Source organism: Mycteria americana, chromosome 1 (assembly GCF_035582795.1).
Source record: "Mycteria americana isolate JAX WOST 10 ecotype Jacksonville Zoo and Gardens chromosome 1, USCA_MyAme_1.0, whole genome shotgun sequence".
NCBI lineage: Eukaryota > Metazoa > Chordata > Aves > Ciconiiformes > Ciconiidae > Mycteria > Mycteria americana.
The window spans coordinates 150,040,761-150,065,470 of NC_134365.1; the positions used below are offsets into that span (position 1 = coordinate 150,040,761).

The 24,710-nt window shown below is 41.2% G+C and overlaps 1 protein-coding gene across 1 annotated transcript in view; it reads right to left on the minus strand.

Annotated features, from left to right (window-relative positions):
• Nucleotides 1-4,235: 4,235 nt before the first annotated feature.
• Nucleotides 4,236-24,710, minus strand: part of AFF3 (ALF transcription elongation factor 3) — a 278,863-nt gene continuing 258,388 nt past the window's right edge. The window contains exons 15-21 of the mRNA XM_075495743.1: nt 17,812-17,875; nt 15,006-15,142; nt 12,917-12,988; nt 10,410-10,503; nt 6,071-6,120; nt 5,717-5,931; nt 4,236-4,357 (exon numbers count right to left, since the gene is read on the minus strand). Of these exons, the coding sequence (XP_075351858.1) occupies nt 4,236-4,357; nt 5,717-5,931; nt 6,071-6,120; nt 10,410-10,503; nt 12,917-12,988; nt 15,006-15,142; nt 17,812-17,875 (754 nt within the window). The remainder of the gene's footprint in view (nt 4,358-5,716; nt 5,932-6,070; nt 6,121-10,409; nt 10,504-12,916; nt 12,989-15,005; nt 15,143-17,811; nt 17,876-24,710) is intronic.

Below are 24,710 nucleotides of genomic sequence, written 5' to 3' on the forward strand. Positions count from 1 at the left end.
GCTTTGACAATCTTTTCATTTTAAAAAAATCTTCTTGTAAAAAGATCAAGGAACTCACCCACTTTTATTTACATAAAATTCAACCTTTCCTGCTTAAAATCATGAATCATTTAATGTCACATCTGCGGGATATCTGAGGCAGATGCCATTAATCCAAGTCATTTCGCAAATTCCAATTTCATTTGGATTAAAACCTACGACTAAGTCAGTGAATAGTATATACTGTACATGCGTTAAGGCTGGTGACTACTAAAGTCTCTTGGGTAGATAAACTAAGCACAGATTAGCCAGGTCTAAGTATATGTCCTCATCTAGGGAAAAAAAGATATCCTGACATTTCGGTGATGTAGATTTGAATCAGTAGCCATGAAAAATGGTTGAACATTTGTATTACAAAAGAGATACTATGACACAGTCCCAAAGGTGCATTTCTTATAAATTAATTAGCTGCACAAATTATTTTGATAACAGTTACTGCACTTCTGAGGTGATATGGCTGCTCAGTGATGAGTATTTGATGATCAATGGTAGGCACTAGTAATATCCTTCATGCTGAGTGACTTTTATTACTATTTAGATTTACAGTATATACATATGTGTTTGTATCTACACTTAGGGCTTGATCTTCTAACCTCCTTTACCTAAGGTTCTCTGTTCACTATAATCTCTTCCTTTGGAGCCCTGTGATATTTGGATAAAAGAAATAGGCAAACAAAGGGTTGGCATATCCTGCCATGCGACAGAGAGGACTAAGCTTGGCTTTTGGCCACACTTGAACTTCTGCTTTTGCTCTGTTCTTACCTGTCATTCATGCCACCATGGAATACTATAAAGCATTAAGGCCAAGGGGTCTGTATGATCTTGCTGTCTGTGAGGATCCTAAAGGCTGCTCTGCATTTGTTGCATCCATCTGCAATACTGTTCCTGGTTCCTTTGAATGCATTCCCATTGCTTTACCAACCCTGACTGATTCAGAAGCCTCTGTTTGTAAGCAGACCTCTCCCTCCAGGCATAATCCTTTTCGACTTGTACAGCATGACTTGTTACTTTCACAAAATGAACCTGAACATTGCTATGGCATAAAGAAGCCTGCATATTCCTGGACTTTTACAACATATTACAACAAGTAAGCATCTTTCATGGAACCCCAAAGAAGGACAGTCTGTGCTGGTCCCACCCAGAACACACAGAGCACCTTCAACTCGTGGTGAAGTGCCTAAGACTATTCAGGTTCTTGACGTGGAACATATGCTTAATTGGACCAGACCTAAAAGCCACATGCACTTTTCCAGACCAGGCCCTAAGAAGATGAAATGAAGTATTTGTTGTCACCATGCCACATCCAGTCATCTAAACAGCAGCAACCATATACAGCAAATAGTCTGCACAGAAGAGTATTCTAAATAACCTCACCAAAATGGTATAGCTGCAAGAAACCCGATGGGGAGAAGGCCAAAACCTCTAATCCATTTATATGTCTAGTTGGTTTAAATGGCTGCTATTTCATCCTGTTACACCACCAGCAGTTAAGGCTCAGCGTGCTCATCAGACAACACAGATGATGCCAGCACAAAAACTAAACACCAGTGTGTTTTTCCATGGAAGCAATGGGTATTTTAGCTGGAATAATTCAATATAAGAACAATGTACAAGAAAGGACAATCATCTACAAGAGATCCTTAGTACTTGGAAATGTTACAACAGGACAGCATTAATTCTTGCATTTCTCTGAAGTTTCTTGACATATTACATCCATACAAAGAGTTCATTGTGATTAAGAAAAATATCCCGATCTTAGTAAAATAAACATGCTTCAAAGTTCCATACTTGAAACTCAAATGCCACATGTGCAATAAAACTAAACTCCATTTAAGGCAAGTAATATATGTCACTTCTAAAATTTCTCAACATTAAAAAGCAGTAAGGGCTCCCAAACCCCCAAACTTATCTGAAGATAAACATCATAGGCACCATCAAAGAAAACAGAAGCTAATCTAACTGGAATTTCACTTTCCTGATCTGAGGAGAAATCCCACAGTACCTTCATATGGTATTGAAGCAGCTGACAGAGTCCCTTGCTACTAGCCTAGTAAATCATGGCAGGCTTCCACAGCCAAAGATCAGGCAAGTAATAAACAGAAAGGCACCGATCAAGTTCTCCATGATACTTGTGACCAAACAAATTGTGTTCCTTCTGGGGCGGGCAACAGACAGATTGAAGAGTGGCGGGAGGACTCGCAGGATGTGTATTTTGTCATTTAAAGGCAGGTCCGTGTTCACTCTTAAAGCCAGCCACACTGTAACTCTCAAGTCCATGCTAAGAGGTGACCACAGCCTGAGCTCAGGACTTCTCTTGGGGGGAAGTATCTGAACACCAACGGACACATAAATATCGGCCCAGGGTGGCTTGGGGCTGAGCAGTCCCTCGGTAGCTACCCTGCTGAGCTGCTTCAAAGAACAGGGTGAATGCTCCGAGTCTAAGCAATAGCTGGAATTATGGTAAGCAGCCTCGACAAAAAAATGCAGGTACATGGGGCTCAGTGTGCCCTCAGCCTGCTCTTTCCCACAGGGTAAATACAGCCTGTGTTACCAAAGATGTTTTGCTGAGAAAACGTGCCACATATTGTTTGGTATCTTTTTTTCAAAATGCAGCTCTTCAAAAATGGGGAAGGAAAAAAAAAGGCCACAAGGACCAATCAATCAACCATCAATATCAGTGGCTACTTCTGCTTGTATCTTCTATTGAAAGAGTCTTTTGTACTCACATTTCCTTAATATATAAATTAGATTAGAAAACAAGAATCAAAGGGTCCAGTCAGTAACTCAGACAAAAACAGTCCATTGAAGCCACCAGAGCTGCTGACTTGAGTAAGGGCTGCAAACCTGATCGCAAAAAAATCATATTTCCGATACAAAAAAAGAAAATTAAATGTGTAAAAAACACTGAAAATGAACAAAAATGCACTGAATGCAAGCACAGTTGATATGAACTGGCCTTGACCTCAGCTGACCCAAATTAAAGTCCAATTATTGTGGGATTAATTCTTCTGGCATGAAAAACACAGCCTGTCAACAGGAACTGAAAACATCCCATAAATCAAGAAACGTTAAAGCCTAGTTGAGGATTATGCATGAAGAGTGAGAGGATTATGATAGGAAACAGTTCTTAGCCTGATGAACGGCAAACTCAGCTTCCCAGATAAAGGAAATTGCATGTAATGCCCCATACAGCCTAGAAGAAAATGCTGCAAGCTTTTGCTAGATGAAAAAGATATGAAAGTCAAAATCTGTGGGATGAAGCCTTCCCATGCAAAGCCAGCAACTGGTATGGATATCTCTCTGTCTCTCTGTGTGTACGCAGCTGAAATTAACACATTTTCTTTTCTAAGTGGATTGCAGTTTGCCATATTTTTTCATTTATCTGTTTACTGTCAGTAACAGAATGCGATTTTCCACGATCTCTTTTAAGTTCTTGCTATCAGCATATCTGTTTTCAGGCTTTTTGCTTGATACTGTAGGTTATACTGTTGGTGAGGAGCTGAACAAGAGGTAAAGTTATTTAAAAAGACAGGAGATAAAGAAATGCATGCAATTTGTTGAAACTTATTGCACATGAAGGAATGCTGTCTTTCTCCAACTTAATGCGGACTACACAACTCCTCTGTGTGCCCCAGTGGGGAAGTAACAGGGAGATGGCACATTAATATTGAAACTTCTGTGATGTGTCCATGCTCGCAGTAGAAGTTCTCCATGTCTATGATTTGTCCTCATTCATTCCAGTTCAGGAAAGCCCTTGTGTATGTGCTTAAGCTCTACTGAAGTCAACAGGATTTCAGTACAAGCTTAAAGTTAAGAATCTAGTGAGAGCTTTCCTGAATAGGGATCTGTGCTTATTGCACTTGGTTCAAGCAACCCATGAGATTTTGATTTCTGAGTTTTTCAGCACAAGAATAGAAAGGGTATGTTTTGTGCATTAAGATCAGTTCTTTCTAGTAATTCTAGTGTATGAGAATGTTTGGAGAGTGGTACAGAACAATTCATTCTGAAGAGACATCATTGTATATTGTACATATGCACACGTACATGTCTACACTCAGAAAAAATTTGCTCAACATTGAAGAAATATTCACCTTTGTTTGGATCAATGCTGTGGTTGACTATTTCTGTAGCACAGTGTCCAGAATAACTGAATTATCCATGAAAGTTATACTGTCCATGTGAATGGCACACAGTCATTATGACAAGTGAGCGCTATTCCGCACCCAGTGAAGTCCTTGTTGAGTGTACTGAACTAAATGCTCCATACTGCTGTGCAAGGTGATAGGTCCCATCAATGCATCCAAGTCGTTAAAAAAATCTACAGGGAAAAAAAGATTCAGCATCAGAAAAGCGAAGCTGTATTTGCTACTTGTCACCCCTTAATAGATTTTATTCTCTTGCAAATTGAGTCAAGCTGAACATTTCATGGGAATGAAAGTTTAGTGCTGGTGAGATTAATTTTAAAGCCCTGTGGTTCATGATGTTACAGGCTGATGCACAACAATTTTCTTTTTAAAGAACAAAACAGTGAGTTCTTCGGCTTTGCTTTTCATTAATTTCCATTGAGTCTTGATAAAGCAAACAGATGCTGGACAAGATTTATTTTGAGATTAAGGACAACTAAATCAAAAAGTCTACACACAAGTGTCTATCTATACATATGCTAGATGTCTAAGCTACCATGACAGACAAATAGAGGCCTGTCCAACATGGTCATCGCAGCCTAAAGAGTAATTTGGCTAACTAGCCACTAGGAACTTAATTCAGATGCCTACTTAGAGGCATGTAGTGCCCATTTGGGATGCTCTCAGGCAGTTGATACATATAGCCTGGACTGGTAGATCTAACACAGGCCATACAGGAGAATTCTGGAGCGGCAGTGTAGGTAAGGATACCTCAAATGGGCTTTTGCAGCTATGGTTAGGCAACTGAATTGTACCCCTGTCTCCCTTTCAGGGTGAGCTGAACAGCTCTCTGAACTTTGCTGTTTGTATTGAACAAAGCTCCATCAACTGCTATGGGACATTAGCCCCCCAACTCATATATACACACCTACACTTAGGTGTCCTCATTTTGATTTGAATCCTGCCTGTGCCCCTGCCTTAAATACATAAATTAGCCTGAAAACCAAGGAATGCTGTATGATCAAGTCAGATGCTGAGGCACTTGCTCATGGAAACCAGTTCAGCTGACAGAAGTTTGCTCTGAAGCGGGAGCAAGGCACCTCATCCCCATCTGTGTCTGCTCAGATGGGGGAGGGCTAGGGGCTGTTCATTCCTTCTGCAGAAAGGAAGCATGCTCCTGCTTTTTGACGTGGTCTGGCTAAATACATCCCATCCAGCTCCACGACTTTGGGGGGCAGGAAGCTGCCTTGCCTCCCACAAACCTTTCTCTGCAGAATGACACAGATGGCAGTGAATGCTACCCACAGCTACGTCTGTGACCTGTCTGTCACCAGTCCTCACCGGCCAAATAAAGAAAAAAACTAGATGCCTCTGAGCAAGACAGCTGTCAAAATCACTTTTTTGGGCTGTTTTGGAACAGACTAGGAGCAGGCTGAAGAAAGAATCACCTCTGCAGTCCTGCTTTGCAGATGGGATTCCTATCAAAATAGTTATTTTCCTGATCCAAATCATGTGACAGCTTCTAGAATAGTTCAGTGCCTTGACTCACTCACCTCTGTTTTCCTTGGCCAGGTTGTCAGCCATCTCCCAGTAGTCATAGCTGTGCAGGATGCTGTTGGTGATGCTGACGTGGTTGGCGGCCATCTGATGAATGCGCTGCGGGATGCTGATGATAGGAGATGGGGAAGGGGCCCCTGTGCTCCCCTGGGATCCTACAGAGCTGACTGGAGAAGGGCTAGGGGACATGGGTGATGGAGTTCCTGTGCTCCTGGAAACAGATGTTGATACAGTTATTTAAAAGGGCGTTGGGATTAAAAATTTGGGAGTATCAGAACATACTGCAGGTAAGAAAATATAATTTCCGACTGCCACTCTGATGTAGGTTTCTGTGTGACCTGTGAACTTACTTTCCACTGGCACCCCAAGGAGATGGGTTCTGGGCAGCTTTTGATGTATTCTGTAAAGGAAAACATAATTCACAATGCATATAATTTATATAAGACTATGAAACGAAGAACATTAAACAGTAAAAAAGTAAAGAAATGTAAAGAAAAAATCGTGCAGATAGAAGGTATTCAAGTCTCATGATGCAATAAGCCCACTCAGCCTAGCCTGGTGTTGCGATGAAGCAGTGCTGCAGCACAGACTCAAATCACAGTCTATTAAACACCCTGAGATGGGGGCTAACTAGGAAAACAGGTTAGTTGAAACTGAAACTTTTCACACAATTCCTGGGAGTTCAGAAGAAAGTGCCGCCAAGACTCTTTGTGAGGTTTAACATGGAATTTCTTGTGATAGAGAAAAACTAGAAGGATTTCCTCCCACTCTCCTGCCCCCAAAGACAAATGTAATTCTCCTAGGACCTGCGAGACTGTGCAAGTCTGCTCAGCCTGGCTGACCACAGGGATGTGAATCTGAGGCTCCCTCAGCTTGGGTGGGTGTTTTAACCACCAGGCTCAAGAATCTCTCTCGTGATTACTCCTCCTGGGGCTCTTCCCCTTGGTCTGAATATGGCAGCATTCACAGGGCCAGAGAGACTGCCCTTGTAGAGTGGTGGTTCTTCGAGCTGAAGGGTTAGCCAGCCCCCCCCAGAAAGGAACATTAGATCATATGATCTCTTGTATACCTGCAGTCATTAAGACTCTCACTGGTATACTGTGCTTAGGCTAAAGAATTTCATTGCTTGAGGAGAGGCTACCCTGTACAAGCACTACGTTTACAGAGCAAATTGTAAGAAATTCAGGTGTCCACAATAATGGAAACGGAATAGCTAACATGATTCTACTAGTTAATCTACAAAAACTGGTGGGAATTTACTGGCAGGTTCCTGCCTGTTTGACCTGGGGAAAAACTCCCCTCTCCCAAATGCTGTGACTGATTTAATCCTGGGCCTGTGAGAAAGAAGGATGTGAAAAACAGACGTCTAAGAAACAAAACTTTTCTGGTCCGTCCCATCCACAGCCTCATCTTCAGCAATGGCCGGTTTCTAATTCTTCAGAGGGAAGTGACCTCCTCACACCCTCCCCTGAAACCATACATCCAGATAGTTGTGTGCTGGGGAACAACCCTCCCTTCTTGACAACCATGGGAGACCAAGTGAAGTCCTGCAGCTCGAGATCTGTTTACGGACATTGTTTAAATGCAGGGCTGCAGGTGTCGCAAGCTGCAGGAGTTACAAGTGTTAACAGCAGTACAAACACGCTTGGTCTCCCATGGCTTAGGAAGGAAAAATGATAAACAAGGGGCTTCAGAGCTTCATGGATTTCAAGGCCAGGAGTAATCCCCTTGGTCTGCAATTTCCCTTTTCCACCAATCATGGAACTTTTACCAGAAGCTAAATTACTTTTTAGATTTATTTTATTTTATTTTATTTTTAAAAAGATAGCTAGTAATATAGCTATGTGTCAAATAATATAGCTGCAGCTATATTCTTTGATAATTAATAATATAGCTATAATAATATAATAATTAATGTAATAATGTAATAATGTAATAATTAATAATACAGCTATAGCTGTATTATTTCTATAATATAGAAATCCTGACACTATTTATCCTCCTTGTTCTCCTGCGTCCTGTGTCTAATGTTTAGCAGGCCTCACAGTTAGGAAAACAGATTCTGTTTCAGGGTTTCAAGACTGAATTTTCTTAACTTCAGTGCTAGCTTTTGGATTTTGTTGGTCCAGTGCCAGCAAAACTGCATGTCAGCTGGTACTACCAGCTCTGTTTCCACATACACAATGATCACATCCTCTCTTAACCTGTTCTGCAGTAAGCTGGATACATCTCCTGAGCCTCTCTCCCAAAAGTTTTTCTCAGTTTTGACGTGTCCTCTGAACTGCTTCTTGTGTTCGCACATCTTTCATGTGCACACCAACACTGGCTGTATTTTGGCAGTGATCACATCAGTGCTGTGTGTGCCCTGGTATTCTTCCTGCATTTTGACACCGGGCCTTCTACATCCCAGGGAAGTGGTATGAAAAATAAGCTTTGGAGTGTCCCACAGGGGGTTCTTCCTTCGATGGGTTTTGGGTTTTTTTGGCAGGAAGGGCTAAGGTGTGAAAGGAAAAAAATGAGAAGTTCTCATTTACCATCCTAAGTAGAACCAACCTGGGAATCGCCAGCATTTGCTCCTCTTAACAGAATAGTTTCTTTTTTTTTTTTCCTTTTCTTTTCTGATCTGTCTCAGCACTACTGGCCTTCATCGTTCTAGTGAAATGGAAACTGAGTACGTTATTTACTTACAGAGTTGGAGGCAGGAAAATACGAAAATTGAAGTGGAGTCAAGGATACTTCCGCTGTAGATGTAACCAGCCTCTGCCTTACTGTACAACTTCCCACACCTTTTTTCTCATGTTTTAGGTATATTACTCCAGCCTCCTCTCAGTTCTGCACCAGAAAGGTGGGGTTAAGGATTCTAAAGAGTGTAATATTGTAAGGGACCATCTCTTACCCCACTTTGCTTACTGCTACCCATTCTCCTGGGTTCTTTATGCTCTCAAATGTGGCTGGCCCCTGAATATCTGTGACTTCTTTTTAATTCTCTGCTGCATTAATTTTTTTTATAATGGAAATAAAATACTTAAAAGGAGATTTAAATAATCATTTTTTCTTTTCTGAAAGAAAAGTGTTTCTTATTTTCCCTGCAAATGTGTGTGACAAGGTTTAAAATCTTTCTTTGATAATATATGTGGAAGTTCTTAATGCAGTCAGCATTTCATGTCACTTGGTTATGAAAGCTTTTAGATACCAAATATGAAATGAGTGGAGAATTGGCTTGTTTTCCACTGAAAATTATAGCAAATGGATTTTTTTTCCATTTTTACTTTCAAAGGTGAGAAAACTTTCTAATGTGAAACTACGCTATCATTATATCAGCAGGAGCTCTGCAAAAAACAAGCTCATCTTGGCTATAGCAGAGTATAAGTCCATTTTGTGTTTGCTGTGAAACAGTTTCCGTCTGCTAGTAGGACACATTTTTCATGGTTGAGAGCCTGACCATCCTGTTCTTAATGCAGGTATTCTCTGAACTGGTAAGGAAAAATAAAGTGCTGTAATAGGCACATATTTCTTTCCCCTCAAATCAAGTCATTGTTAGAGAAACATAACGTGTTGAATTATATATTGCTAAATTTTTAGAAGCAATTACAGTGACTTCAATTTCAGTTTGACAATAACGGATCTGTCAATTTCCTTCACTGTCTTCATGTGTTCAGAATCTGGTCATGAGCATTCGTGCTTGTATTTGAATTTTTTTATTAACAAAATGTCAAAGGATGGATGTTTTTCATTTCAAGGTACCTCCCTCTGCAAAAAAACCCCCAACAGATGAGCCCTCTGTTCAACGACAAATGGCTGTGCAGGTCCCCCGAAAGGGTTCGTCTTAAAGCTTGTACTTTGTAAAGCTTGTACATATGTACTTATTATTTTTTTAATTAGAAAGATAAAGGCTAGCTTTGTGTTTGGAGATGAAATGCTGGATGGGCTGACCGATAGGTGAGCTCCACCTGAAAGGTTTTATTCCTGAGATACTTCCCAGAGAAAGGTTGCCTGTCAAATAAAATATATTAAAATGCTTTGAATGACTTCCTGTCTTACTCAAAGTAACCAGGGTTTGGACCTGGCAGAGAGTGGAAAACAGAAGCAGTAGCAGGCAAAGCAAAGCAGGAAGGGGAAGCCAGCAGTGCCGTGTCAAGTACATGGCAGGCGGTTTGGTTGCCCTCTGATGCTTTTGTACAACTCCCACTGAAGTCAGCTTGGGCTGTTTGCCAGTTCCTTGGGTAAGAACATGTCCCACTGCACTGTCCTCCTATCGATGCTGCTAAGTGGAAGCCCTGCAGCTGAGGACTGACCTAGATCAAAGTCGTCAACTCACAGGTAGTCTAGTGGGAAGTGTAATCCTGGAGGGGATTCTTAGAGCAAAATCTGCAAAACCTATTCACAACAGAGCTGCATAGCACTAGACAATTGACCAAAAATAATCTGAAAATACCTGTTTGTTAGTACAATAAATTTCTCATCCTTCATGAAGGGACACAGTGTGTATTTTGCAAAGAGGGGCGCTTGTGAAGAGAGTACTGACTCAACTCTAGAACTGACTAGAGATCAGGTGTTGCCATGGGAGTCTATGGTAAAACTACTGACTTCACAGGGGAAGAACTAAGCCCAGCACAGATACTGTTTTAGTAAGATGCCGTATTTCCTATCATGACACACTGATCTAAAAACATGTCATAAAGAATGCACCTTGAAATACTCAATAAGCGCTTTCGAATACTTGACCGCGTGGTCTCTCTTGAGTCGAAACATCCTCCAGTACAGAAGGGCCAGGCAGCGGTAACTAGAACAAAAGGGAGAGCAGAAGGTAAAGCGTGCCCCCTGAACAGTAATCCCAATTAATTATCTTAAATTCTCGAATTAACATGCCGTGGAAGGCAGACAGCACCTTGCTTACTGTTATTATCACCATTTGTTTACAGTACTTCTCACTTTGCCATGGATTCATGAGCAAGGCTAGGTGTTATAGCCAGGACAGGTCACACTGACAAATGCTACCGGCGAGGTAGTAAACAAACCATACTCGGAAGAGTTTGCAGGGTTGGGTTCCCAGTCCTTGACTCTGACTTGAAGTCTGCACACTTGACCAAAGGCCTCTCCCGTGAAAAGGTCATTCCAGGCCTGGAACCCACCATAGGCATTTTTGTGTATTTCATGTTGTAAATGCAAAGGCAAACTCTTGGGGTACCTTATCCTGGGACTTTATTACAACAGCCTGGAGCCTGTATAACGAACTAGAGTCATCCTGGGTGTATTTTGTGTCTACCTGGTAGTCTCTTCCAGCAGCTGGAGATAGCTGGGAAACAGGGAAACCTTGGACCTGCCCAGGTTTCACTGGCCAAACTCCTCTGTGGGGAACCAGAACGGAGATTGTGTTGGAGCTTGGAGGCTATTCCTAGGCCACCTGCCTGATTTGTTCCCCGAGGAAACCAACAGTGGGCTGAAAAACTCAACGTGCTCTACTGGAAATGTCTGACCCCGTGCTCCTCGTTAGTCTGCAGAGAGCTGCACACCTTTAATGCTATGTAATTAAATGAGAGCAATAGCTATTAGCTATAATTATACATCACAATAACTGATAATCAGCATTCAGGACATGCAAACTCTTTTCTTCGCTGTTGGCTTTAGGTGCACTGATCTGTTTTCCAAATCAAGAATCACCACCACCTCTTCCCAGCAAGCTTTTTGATCGGCAAGTGTGGGATTGCCCCTCGGTAACACAGCTTTCGAAGCAAAAATCCGGTGTGTTTTGCTTTTCCTTTGGCAGGAGAGGCCTTATTTTTAAAAGCAGTATTTAGCCTCGGAGCCAACCTGAAGCACCAGAAGGTGCCTTGAGTTTGGGAGAGCAGAGCGCTCCCCATCTCCCCGCGCCCAGGAGCTGCCCAAACCTCGGCAAACGCCTCGAATTAGGAAATTGCTTTTGAAAAAACAAAATCCCTCAGCCTGTGTCTCAGCCTGTTCGCCTCCTGTCCTGAAGGCAGAAGGTGAATTTCTGCTTGTGGCCGCTGGAGGACAGTCTCTCCTTAGGAGAAGCGCAGCCGGCTGCCTGGCAGCCTGCCCGGCGGGCGCGGGGAGCTGCCAGGGGATGCGGTGGCCTCGCAGTCACCATAACTCTCACTCTGTCACCTTCACAGGTACAGCGCATATGCAAATGGTGTCAGCTCATCTGCTGGCTGGCAGCCGGTGAGTTAGGATGGCTATTCATCGCCCAGAGAAGGCACCGGCTGCTTTCCCTCCAGCTGACCTTTCCGCTGAAACAGATGCAGCGGGTCCCTCGATTTGGATGCGGTTCTGCGCACACCGAAGCGCTCCGGCAGTTCTGAGCAACCCTTCGTAATATGGCTTTATTTTATTTTTTTTTTTTTTAACCGTTCTTTAGTCGTTTTCCCACCTAAGCGCTTTTAAAGCAATTGCCGTGAATGCATTCCGTGCTCCTCCCGATGGCACGGCAAACCGGTGACAAAGAAAGGGCATTTAAAAAAAAAAAATCGCACCTCGGAATATTTCGTTCTTTTTTATACGAATGATTAATTAGGACTCCTTATTTATGGAGGCTAAAGATGCATTTAATTTGGATTTTTAACAGATGGTTAATAGATGTTAAAAACACACTTGCTGATTGTAAATGTCCACTTACTGAGAATCAGTAACCATGTAATAGGTATTTTATGTATTACTACATAGATATTAAATTAAAATTTGATTTTAATACCATTTTAGTATTTTACTAGCAACCATCCTATAGAATCTAAGGTCCGTGCATATATATCTAGAAATCTCAATTTAGAAGGTAATCCAAGAGGCTTAATTATCACCATCACTGTATCTCCCTTCATATAATGTAAATATAATTTATGATTATTGAGCCTAAAATGTCAGCCACAAAAGAAATTACCGAGCTATTGGTACGAAAGTACATCACTCATAAAAACAACAAACCATCAGGCATTTAAAAATTAATTACCCTGACGTACCATAGCTGACCTGTCACAGTCAATAAGTATGAATCGCTTATTTACAGAGACAGAACGCAGACCTGGTACAGTGATACAAGGGCTGGACCTTCCCGGAGCAGAAAGTATTCTCTTAATTTCAGTAGACAACATAATCCTATCTGGCTGCGTCCAGCATCTGATTTTTCAAGAACTGGCTCACTGCAGAAAAGAAGCCTTTTGAGGAAATCTTGATCTACTAACCATAATGCTGCCAGCTGTTTGTCTTCTGGCGTGGCGTTGGGGCCTGAGTGGGTTTTTAGTCGCACTGCGTACCTTAAGCAAAAGGAAAGAAGCCAATGTGAGTTAACTGCGACAGCTTTATATTACTGATCAGAGAGCTAAGCTGGCCGATGTCATTCGATCTGCTCCCTTATACTTATTTGCTTAAGTTACCAGACATACGCGTGCTTTTTCTGGTTGTGTTTCAGAGCTATTTTGCCATTAGCACTGCCTCCCTGCACTCTGTAAACAGCGGTAACTCTCTTGAACAGCCGTCAGTCCAGAGGGGAGCCGAGCTGGCGAGGTGATGCTGTCCTACCAAAATAACCTCCGCTGCTGTGGAGACCCAGTTACACAGAGGTCATGCAGAAAGATTTTCACAGCGTTTGAAGGCAGACAGCCTGCCTTGAAGCTGGTGCTGCCCTCACCCTGCCAGTTCTGAGCGTGTCTACCCAGATCTGCTCCTCCAAGCAGAGCACAGCAGAGGGGGGAATATGTGGCTCAGAGCTATTTTTGCTCGTATGACATTACATTCAAATTCTATAAATATTAAACATCCACAGAGGTAGCACTGCTGTTTCAAGAGCGTATGTGCTATGCAATCACAAATTAGTTTCTGGAAATCTCAGCTTCCAGCTGAATACCTGAACAATGGACGAGGTTAGGACAACACACAGCACCTCTGGGCTCACTTCCAGAAAAATACCTGTTCCCCATAATTAGCTGCTTGTGCTTTTTTTTATCTTTGCGTTCAAACTTTAATCCTGATACCTGTGCAAAGATTCGGTATGAACGTTTTGTTTCAACAGGCATGCCTAGTAAACCACTTATTTTTCTGAGCTGCAGCAAGTGAGATCAACAGCAATTCACACTACAACACAACCACAGCTACACACATTATTGAAAGCTAGGGATCTGCAAGCAAAATTCATTTCCAGAGTTAGGACCATATATTTACTATCATGAGAAAAGACAGGGCAGACAAAGAGCAAGCTTTCTGGCTTTTGAAAAAAAGAAGGGAAGAATTGCAGAGATGGGATGTACTATTACTGAAAAAAATATTTGATTTTGTTTAATAACCTTCCAGTTAGAAAGCTGGCCTCAATCCACTGAAATGCATAGAAGACAGCCCTAAGTGGAATAAAATGCCAATGGAATTGTTAACATGCGAGAAAATGCATCAACACTAAGTCCGAAAGAATGCAATTGCTTTAGAAGCTTTGCTCCATTATGAATATGATTAAAAATTAAAATGTTTTACTTCCTATGAACTTAGTCCTGACAAGAGCTGTGTGGTTGACTGTCCTGAGGAATGATGCCATGGTCACTGACTGCAGTTTTCTCTGCTAGTGTGGCTGGGGTTGCTCTCTTGCGGAGTCGCTCAGCTGCTGGGCTGATTTTGACCTTTGTGTTCTCTACAGACACTGTCAATAATGTTAACTTTTAGTACCAACTATAAAGGAGGAAAGGACTGAAGAGACAAACTTTCTTCATAGGGACTGAGGGTGGGACTGAATTCTAGACTGTCCTGTTTGGAGAGCCATGAAGGTGACTAAATGTAGGGGTCTGCTTTAGTGTGAGCTGGACTGCTTTTCCGCTGGCTACAGTAGGAGCATACACACCAAATGGACCTTGAGTGTCCATTTTTCTATCACTGTTCACATCTTCTTTCAGGTAACCATTAAACTGCAGTCTTAAACATGTTGCAACATTTTGCAAACTAGCACTCCATGAGAGTCTTTTGGTATTATGTATTATTATTTTTCCCTTTTGAGTAGCACGGGACTTATACCATGAAACTCTTCAAGTCATTTGCAACTCAAGTAATATGAAAAGCTTTCGTGGTTTTTTTTTTGTGTTTGTTTTTTTTTTTTTTTTGCATTCTACACAGTTTCCTAATTTAATTTCCATAGAAATCACAGATAATAGATACGTATTACATACGACTGACCAGGCACTTGGGAGGACCTCAGTTCTCCCCTTTTATTGTATCTAGGGATTTATGTGATAATGTAGATGAGCATGTTTGCACAAACAGAGTAACCCCTGAGGTCATCTCCTCCCTTCCTACCTGATGAGTTCAACTGTTTCTGAATACATTGTATAAGGGGATTTAGATTCCATTGGGCCTTGTTCCATTGCATTTCCACACTCAATAAACGATAGTGCTGCTTCTGCATAATTCAGTGCCTTTCCAAACTTTTCCACCTAGAGGGAAAAAATAAGGACACAGAGAAATAGTGTAATCATCAAGATATGGTTACATTTGATGGGATTTTCTCAACATCGATTGTAAACTTGATGCAAGTTGGTATATCTTCAGATTCACAAATTTTCCTGTGAGAAAGCTAAAACCCATCAAACCCTGTGCATCAGTGAAAATCATAAGATACAGAAAGTAGAGCTGAAAAAGGCTACAAAATGTTATTTGGTCCACACTCTTGTGTCCAAAGAAGGATCAACTCTGCCTAGGACATTCCTGACAGATCTTTGTCAAAGCTCTTCCAGTGCTGGAAATTCCACAAACTCATCAGGCCTTCTGTTCCAGCTTTCATTAAAAAGGGTTTCACATATGTTTGCAAATGTAGTTTTTCATTACTCAACAAAGAAAGGTAATGATTATCGTGAACTAAGAGAATCAGAAATAATACTTTGACTACTAACTCTCTGATTGAAAGGCTCATCTCTGTTCTCATGTCTTCTTTATCCCTACCATTTTCAGCACTGCTTTCCCACACTCCTCTTGTCAGGAATTTGCTTTCTATATCCTCCTCCTCTTTCAGGGACTGCTCTGTTCCCTCAGCTTCTCCTGCCATCCTTCTTCCTTGCCCCATTTCTTCGCCTGTTTTCAGTAGTTCTTTGAATCTGTGTGTGTGTATTTGTGTACTTATACAATACACGTACATGTATGTCCTCAACAATGGTGTATATGCAAATGTGCACATAATGTTCATATGTGTACACTTACATACCACTTATCTGCTCTCAGAATTTCATTTTTGATGTGGATAGAGATGAATCATACTAATACCTCTCTGTCCTGACTTCTCTTTTCTTCAGTCAGAACTCCTGCGGTACATAAAGCCCATTAATGGACTGGATGCATTTGGTTGAAATCTGATGCACACAGTGAAAGGTTAATGGACCTTATTCTTTTCCAAGGGATAAAGATTTTAAATAGTAACTTTGGAATGGCACACTGGCTTCAATCTATTTTAGGTTCTTATATGACTCCCATTGTGATCATACCAGAGAACTTCACGAACTTTTTATTATATTTCTCTCCCCGACGCTCTTGTGCGGGTGGAAGTGCTATTATCCCAATTTCACAGATGGGGGACTAAGGAGCAGGGAGACTTAGAGTAATTTTCAGGCTGCTCACTCTAAGTGCCTATGTTAGGTATTGCAGTGCCCAAGTAGGAGGTATTGAGCCCAGCAAGGTGATTCAAAGTGCCTGAAGGCACTTTGGCAATATGGCAATTCCTCCAGGATCCCTACACGGGGGAGAGGAAGTACCTGCAAAGAGTGATTCAGAAGGTGTGAGTAAGGTGCTGGTCCACTGTGTACCAAAGCTGAATGTGAAGGATGTTTCAATCACCTAACACTGATGAGAAGCTATTGAAACTGTGCCTAAGCGACTCTCATGCAGGAAACTTGTGGCACAGCAGAGAATAATGCTTGCACCTCCTGTTTCTGGGAGTCTACCATAAAAACATTTCTCTTCAGGCTAAGAATTTCCTTTGCATATTAAGTGATTTTTTCCATTCTGTTTAAAGCAACACACTAAAATGCACTATTTGTACTTCTCCACAATATTTCTGATTTAAGACTCACTTTAGAGTAATACAGAACTGAATAAACCATGGAAATTTGTGCTAATAAACTCAGGGAAAGTGTAAAACTCGGTGTTAGTGTCCTAAATTAAGGGCCTGCTTCTGCTTCCTTGGCCTTTTTACATTCTGCACAGCTGAGAAAAAGAGGTGAAGAAAGAGCAGCTCTGAGCTACCTTTCTTCTTTCCTGCTGCTGTGACAACGAGGTGTCTGTCTGACAGAGCAAGGCAGGACGGCAGCTACTCCCGCCTGCAAGACAGCCATATTAGTGCAGGGTCCCACCCCATATATTGCATCTGCCATCCCAGAGGCCTGATGTTTTTAAGGCTGTGCTAGCTTATTCATAGTGCTGGACAAACGTAGCCTTGGAGAAAGCTGAGAGATGGCTAAGAGGAGCTCTCCTGGAGCACTGCGTACTTTGTTGTACCCAGTTGTTTGGAAAGACAAGCATCTCTATAGTGCTCCACATAACCTCATATTCCCCTTTTTCAAGAGGGTCTCACCAGCTACATTTTTAGACAGGTCACAGCCAGGGCTAAGATTCTGTTTGTTGCAAGCCCTTTGTGTGCAGGGTGTTTCTCCAGGGTTACACAGATTCCTTGTGAGCTTCTGACTGTGTTAGGAGAGGTCTGCCATGAAACCAGGATTCTTTTGGCACTGAAGAGCCAAAGCTCTTTAAATAAAGTACAAATACCTCAGCCACCAGACCAAATTTGGGGATACAGTTATAGGACCTAGCCAGCTAGTTAAACTGAGAAGATAGGTATGTGGATCCCTTACGCAGCCTTCATTACTACAGTGACTAATTAAAGCAAAGGAATAAATGGAAAGTTTTATTTATCCAGGCCTTTATCTCAGTAAGTCATTATTTGTTAAGTCATAGTTTATTGGGCTATGAACATTTGATTATATAAACATTTCTTAATTTAACAAGCCTAGCCATCCTTATAATAGATTTTATAATTACCCCAGCAATACTGCACTGATGAAGAAACTGCATTACAAAAATAATTTGGAGCAACATAACTGGAAAGAAATGTTCTCACCATTGCATCTGCTTTATGCTTCTTCCGTTTAGCTTCCTGCATAAAGTAATCTGCATTGCGTGGCCTACCAGGGGAAAATAAGAAGACATTTTATTATTTTCTGAAGTGCAGAATATTTTCAAGTTATTTTTCCCTTATTTTAAACCTGATTTGCAAACATTTTTTATGAAGAAAATACACTTATCATGTAACCATGCATCTTCTATTTCCAAATTGCTGCCTGTGGAGACAATAGCATTTATGGCTGTTCTCATTCTTTAGAAGTCAGTGATTCAAAGCAAAAAAAAGCTAATAAAATGTGGTTTTATGGATTATATAAACTGCTTCCCAAATTAGTGCAGTTTTGATCTGCAAAACAGATGCAAGCGTTAAGCAGAACAAGTTATTTTGTCTCCTCCTCTCCCTGGTGCTTGCTTACCTCTTTTTCTACTCTTCTCTGTACATTGTCATTTGCCTTGGCTTCTCCCTCCTCTCAAAACAAATGTGTGCTTAATCTCTCCACTTTGAAAACACACATCGAACCTGCTTGCCTCCACAACTACCATCTCATCCCCCTTCTCCCTCTTATCTGTAAGCATGCTGAGAGCGCTGTTTACTTCTGCTGCCTGGAGTTCATCTCCGACTCGGTGCTGGGTCGCCTGCTACAATTCCACTGGTGTTGCTCCTGCCAATTTCTCCATTGATTTCTCCAAACAGATCTCAGAGACTCCATCCCTTCCTTAACCTACCTGACCTACTGACTGCAGGGCACAAATTCGACTGCTGTCTCTGTGCTGAAATTCACAAGTCTGTTTCTGATTCCGACTTATCCACTTCCATTCAAACTGAAAACACAAACTGATGTCTCCTTGGCAATGTCTGGTCACCACCTCAGTGAGCTCCTCATGGCTGAAGCAAATCTCTTCAGCTCCCCCCACAAGCCCTCCCTGTTGCACCTTTCTCAGTCACTGTGGAGAAACTACATTTGCCATGTCGTTTCAGGCCATAACCTTGCATCTTCAGTCGTTGCCTCTCATAAAAGTCTTCGCATTTCCTGACCCTGCAGATTCTTCCAGTCTCATATACATAGGACATGGCCGCTTTCTTTCTCTACTCAGCTAGAACATGTCCTGGTTCTTCTCAGCTCATACTGTGGTTACTCCCATATCTTTGTCTCTCTCAGAGAAGGAAGTTTTGCCTTGCAAAACAGTTTTCTTAGTATTCATTACAGTGTCATCCCTTTGCCCTTATCTAATGAAAATGAGATATTCCTGAGTAGTCAGAGTATGAATTCTGATGTTTTTACCATTCATGCTTTTAAGTGCTTGGTGTTGTAAATGATATGGTATTATTGCCACTCAGCAATCTGTTGTAGGTTAACCCCAGTAGGCAGCTCAGCCCCACCCAGCCGCTCACTCACTCTCCTCAGCAGGATGGGGGAGAGAATCAGAAGGATAAAAGTGATATAACTTGGGGGTTGAGATAAAGACAGACTAATAGGTAAAGCAAAGCAGAATAAGGAATTCATTCACTGCTTTCCATCGGCAGGCAGGTGTTCAGCCATCTCCAGGAAAGCAGCGCTTCATCATACTTAACAGTGACTTGGGAAGACAAACACCATCACTCCAAATGTCCTCCCTTCCTCCTTCTTCCCCCAGCTTTTATTGCTGAGCACGATGTCCTATGGTGTGGGATATCCCTTTGGTCAGTTGGGGCCAGCTGTCCCAGCCGTGTCCCCTCCCAGCTTCTTGTGCACCCCCAGCCTACTCGCTGGTGGGGTGGGGCGAGAAGCAGAAAAGGCCTTGAGGCTGTGTGAGCACTGCTCAGCAATAGCTAAAACATCCCTGTGTCATCAATACTGTTTTGGTCACAAATCCCAAACACAGCACCATACAAGCAGCTATGAAGAAAACTAACTCTATCCCAGCCCAAACCAGTACACAATCCCAAGTAGTTTTTTTGAAATTGGGATTTCTCAGCACACTTGTTTAAAAAAATGTTTTGTGTAAGTCAGAGAAAATACAGATCTAAAAACTGAAGTCAGTGGGATGGATGAGTCAAAACTTCTTGCTGATAGCAGTAAGACCATGCTCAGATCCATAACTGAGCTCAGTGGGAGCAAGGGAGAGCCCCTTGACAGAAGAGGACCGCCATATATATTTCCTTGAGACCATAAGGCTTTTTGGCAGTGCATTTAGTTAGTTCGTTTCCTTCTACTTATGTGCACACAGTTTCAAGGACATTTAGTTGCATCATGGAAGGTTAGTTAACCTTACTTTGAAGAGAAGGAAGGCTAAATATCACTAGATGGAAATAAAATTCAAGATCTGGCTAATTTTGAATGACCTCTGCCTTAAAAAGCTTGTTGATATGAAGAAAAACAGTTTCTTTGTGCCAACTTTCTTTAAAATATTATTGTCCCTCAGAATGGAATTCCCCCCCCAGCTTACTCTAGCCAGTAGGTCAGAAAGGGGACTAAAGACAGGTTTGTGTCCCAGTATCTCATAACCTACTGCAGCTGCAAATACTTCCTGTGGCCAGCAAGATGCTAACATTATCTTAATAATACGAACCATCTGGATTTGGTCTGGGTCAATTATGAAATATTAGACATTGAAAGAGCGTTAGCTTGATATAGAAAAATAACTATGTTTTCAGAACCATTGAAAGAATTCTTAAAAAAAAGTTAAGTCCCATCTCTCTTTGTCTTGTGCAATGACCTAGGTAAGATGGTTTACTATGAAGTGCCAAAAAGCAAAGCAAAGCAGAGCAAATCAACAAAACAGTGGTCTCATCTCTCTGAAATGATCAAAGTGATGAACGTTTACATGATCCTTTCAAACTGAGGTCATTAAAATATGACCTTTGCAACATTCCCTCCCATATATCACCCAGCACTGTATGTCTAATTTGCTTGTTTGAAGCATGGTAAGAGGTTGTAAAAACAAAGTGAAACAACACAATGTAATTGTGATGGGCTTATTTGTAAGTAAGTTAATTGTAAAATGCTTTTCAGCTTGTAGCAGGATTTATTCTCCTGAGTTATGATTAGCAACGAGGGTGTTAGCAAGAGGCATGCACACTACTGAACCAAGAAGCCTGCTTTGAGGGCCCTGCTATGGGGTGGTTAACCATAATGCAAGGTGCAAAAACTGAAGTCATGGGTTTATACTAAGTCCAATTGTTTTTTGGGAAGTCTAATATAAAAAAGAAACTATTAAAAGGCCATTTTAAAGCAAAGCATATATATTCTCAATGTGAATGTTTAGGTACTTCCATAGGAAAAATACAAGATTGATTTACAAATCAGGGGATGCCTAACAGAAATTAAGATTAATTAGGAAAAAATGGATAGGGTATGTTTTCTTCTAGTTTCTTAAACAGAGCTTGTTCAATAGTGTTAATAAACGCGCCAAGTCAAATTCTGATCTCTTTATGCCATCTATGAAATACTATTCTTCAATTTATCACTGCATGTTAATAAACTTCTTATTCAGATAACTAATGTGCATGTTGGGTGAAAATGGAAAGCTGAAATGTCCTATAGATTTAATGTATGTATGTACATTGCATACATTTCTTATATCATTTTAGTAATAAAATAAGGATGTGCTTGGATTTAATTATTTTCTGATTTTTTAATAAGAAAGAAAGGTTTCAGATTCAGTTTTGCTTAGGCTCCCACTGCACATGAACATCATTTATCTTTTTAAATCCAGTATACTAGTTTAAATTATTATGCCATGAAGTAAAAAAACAGAAAAAATCCCCTGTTCTATAGGCTCCGTGAAGATAGCAGGTTACCTCAGCTCATGGACATATGAAGACACATGAGAAAGCTGATGTATAAATTAATTACTCAGGATAGCTCTTTTGCATACTGCATATTTCGTATCTATGAAGTTCACAAGAGATTAATCATATTCTGATTTTACAGACCCTTAAGTTATAGTGACCAAGAACCCATATCTGTTACAAATGTGAAGGTCCATCCAAATTTCCCCTGCAGCTTGGCCTATTTAGTTACACTGGTGATAATCTCAGACTGGAGAATTTGCAGGTAATCTCACTGGATGCTAATTTCAGATACTATATGTTATTGACGAGAGGCATCTTGAGGAGAAGCCAATCTGTTTTCCCACTGACAAGATTCAGAAAGATCTGTAGCTAAACTCCTTTTCAGGTCTTTGGTCTAAGGTTTGCAATCTCTCTGCCTTGCTACAGCCTGAGAAGCCAGAGAATAGAGAAAATTTCTACAGGATTAAAATGGTACCAGACTGCTGGTTGGACTGGAGTGGATGAGAGTAACAGAAGCAGCACTGGAGTCTCCTTGTTAGGCTTACTGGTCGTGAATGTAAACTGAAGTCCCATGAAAAGTTATTCAGTGATTTCTGGTTTTCAGACAATTGAGTCAGATTCTCCTCTTAAGTAAGTTATTTACAACTGTATGTATCTATTGGTGTCAGCACTGTCACTCCAAATTTACAAACAGAATTCAGGCCTCTTTTTAAAAAAAAAATTTAAAAAGAAGTCCGACTTCAAATTAACAGGTACAAACAAGTGTTTTATCTCTATTAATAATCTTGACTGCACAAGAAAGTCTTTTGTTTCTGAATATCTGATTGTTGGTACTTTTAGAAATATAGTCCTCTTCAACAAAGCCAAAAAGGAGTTCTAATACACTGCTCTAATGCATCTCATATATCTCTCTGAAAGGCAAGAGAAAGAGCGTAAAGCATCAGTGCCAACTAAGTCAGGTTGCTGGTGAATTCTCCCTGGGATCAAGTGTCATTATGTGAAACTGCCTGCTCTCGAGGAGAATTTACCCTACTATGTCGATTGGGGAAAGCAATCAAGTACTGCTGGAACCAGTTCAACACATTCTCAGTCAACACTAGCCAGTCACCTAGGCACTGCAACAGAATCCAGCCTTTTACAGAATAACCCCCCCCGTGGCTAGATCTGATAGTACAAACAAGGCCAGGCTTCCTTTTCAGCAGCAGCATTCAAACCATTTATGACTTTGACAAGGGCAGCCTCAGTAGCATGGCTGTGGCTGAATCCAGGATGAAATTTATCTAACAATTCGCTACTGTCCAGAATTTCCCTCGCTCGCCTTGCCACCACTTTCTCTGGGAGCTTGTCAAAAACCAGCAGGAAAGACAGCATTTCCATTGCTTGTTGTGTTGCGCGGGATCCCAGCGTGAGGTGAGATGGCTGCGGGCATGGTAATTACTCCCCTTCCAGAAGCAGCCTTTCAGAATTTCTGGGCTGTTGAGCTCCTAAGAGTGGTGTTACCATTACCCAGGTGAAATGCTTGTCTGTGTATCTGTTTCTCTCATCCTATTTAGCTCTATGCCATTACAGCGCATCTCTGCCACCTTTGTCTTTTGCTGCCTTCTCTGAATTTAATTTATTCCAGTTTAGCAGATAATTGCAAAAATGTAAACTCATGCAGTAAAAAAAGGGAAGAGAATCAAACAAAGTGAATCAATAAAAGCCTTACTTCGTACAGTAATTTATCAGCATCTACTGCAACATAATCTCCTTGGAACTCAGCGCAACCGCTGGTACTTACAGAGTATGGTGTAGCTTAGATTCCAATATACAATTTTAATTATAACTGCATTCAAAACCACATTTTTCATCTAATTTTTATATTTTATATGAACTAAATACTAAACTATAGCATTTTCTGCTTCATTTACATAATCTACCACTTGTACATTATTTCTTACTGTGGTATGGTGCTTTATGAGGATACATTAAAAAAAACTAATAAAAGTTCAATTAAACATCATAAATGTAGCCAAGTGCATATTTTAATACCCTTCAGAGATAATGCTGCTGAAGTGTTATAAAAAAACAAACTAGTACTTCCTCAGTGTACAACAATTGCACATAATAAAAGCAGCTTAAATCATAATTCTAAATATAGGACCAGTTTCACAACTTTGGTAATCTAGACCCTAAAAAAGTGAGTGTGCTGGAAGGGAGAAGAACAGCAAAATAAGTGACTTTAAAATTTGGTCAGAGCTAGGGGAAAATCAGAAGAAACTAGGGTAGCCAGGGTTAGCCCATGTCCAGCTTTGAAGCTGTGCCAGTAGGCCCTGAACTTTCAGTCCAAGAAGAGAATAAAATCCTGTAAGAGAAGAAGACCATGTAAAGTGAAAGGTAGATGTATGCAGCCCTGCCTATTTGCTGTTTCATACTGGGACATGTGTCAGGAGCATGTCTGACATGTTGGGTCACAGATAAGGATGGTCGTCTTGAGGGTAAAGGACAGAGCTGAAGCTGGGGAGAAGGTATTACTATACAAAATAGCGTTCTCCCCTGATGTATCATGGCCTCCTGCCCATTCCACAACTTAAAATAAATGCTTTTTTATGGGACATGGCACTGCTGTGTCTGGGGCATGGCACACATGGTGGCACAGGGTGAGGGAGAGCCCATGGCACTGTACAAGGTAGGTACCTGGTTATGGGAGTCTCATGCGCACTATGGCAGACCCAGCAGGTCTGGGAAGTTCAGCAGAGAAGCCTACAAGTGGAGAGGGCAGAGAGAGTATTTGTGACCCATTTAAATGATAATGCCATAGGCATTTCAGAAAGACAGGAACAAACAATCTGGTTGGAGTCAGGTCAAACGTAAGAAAAATTTACTCAATCACACAACTACACAACTACTATCTTGTTGGGCTTAGTATAACAAGGTTATAGTTAGGTTATATATACAAGGTTATAATCTTAGATTAGATGAATAGATGAATAGTACAGACACTAGAGAGGGAGTTACTGTTGCAAAAAACAGCAGACAAAATGAAAGCCTGGCACCTAATTTAAATGAATGAACAAGGATAAAATAAGCGGAGACTTCTATTTTGGCAAAAACGCAAAATCCCCCAGACTAACCATGTCAAT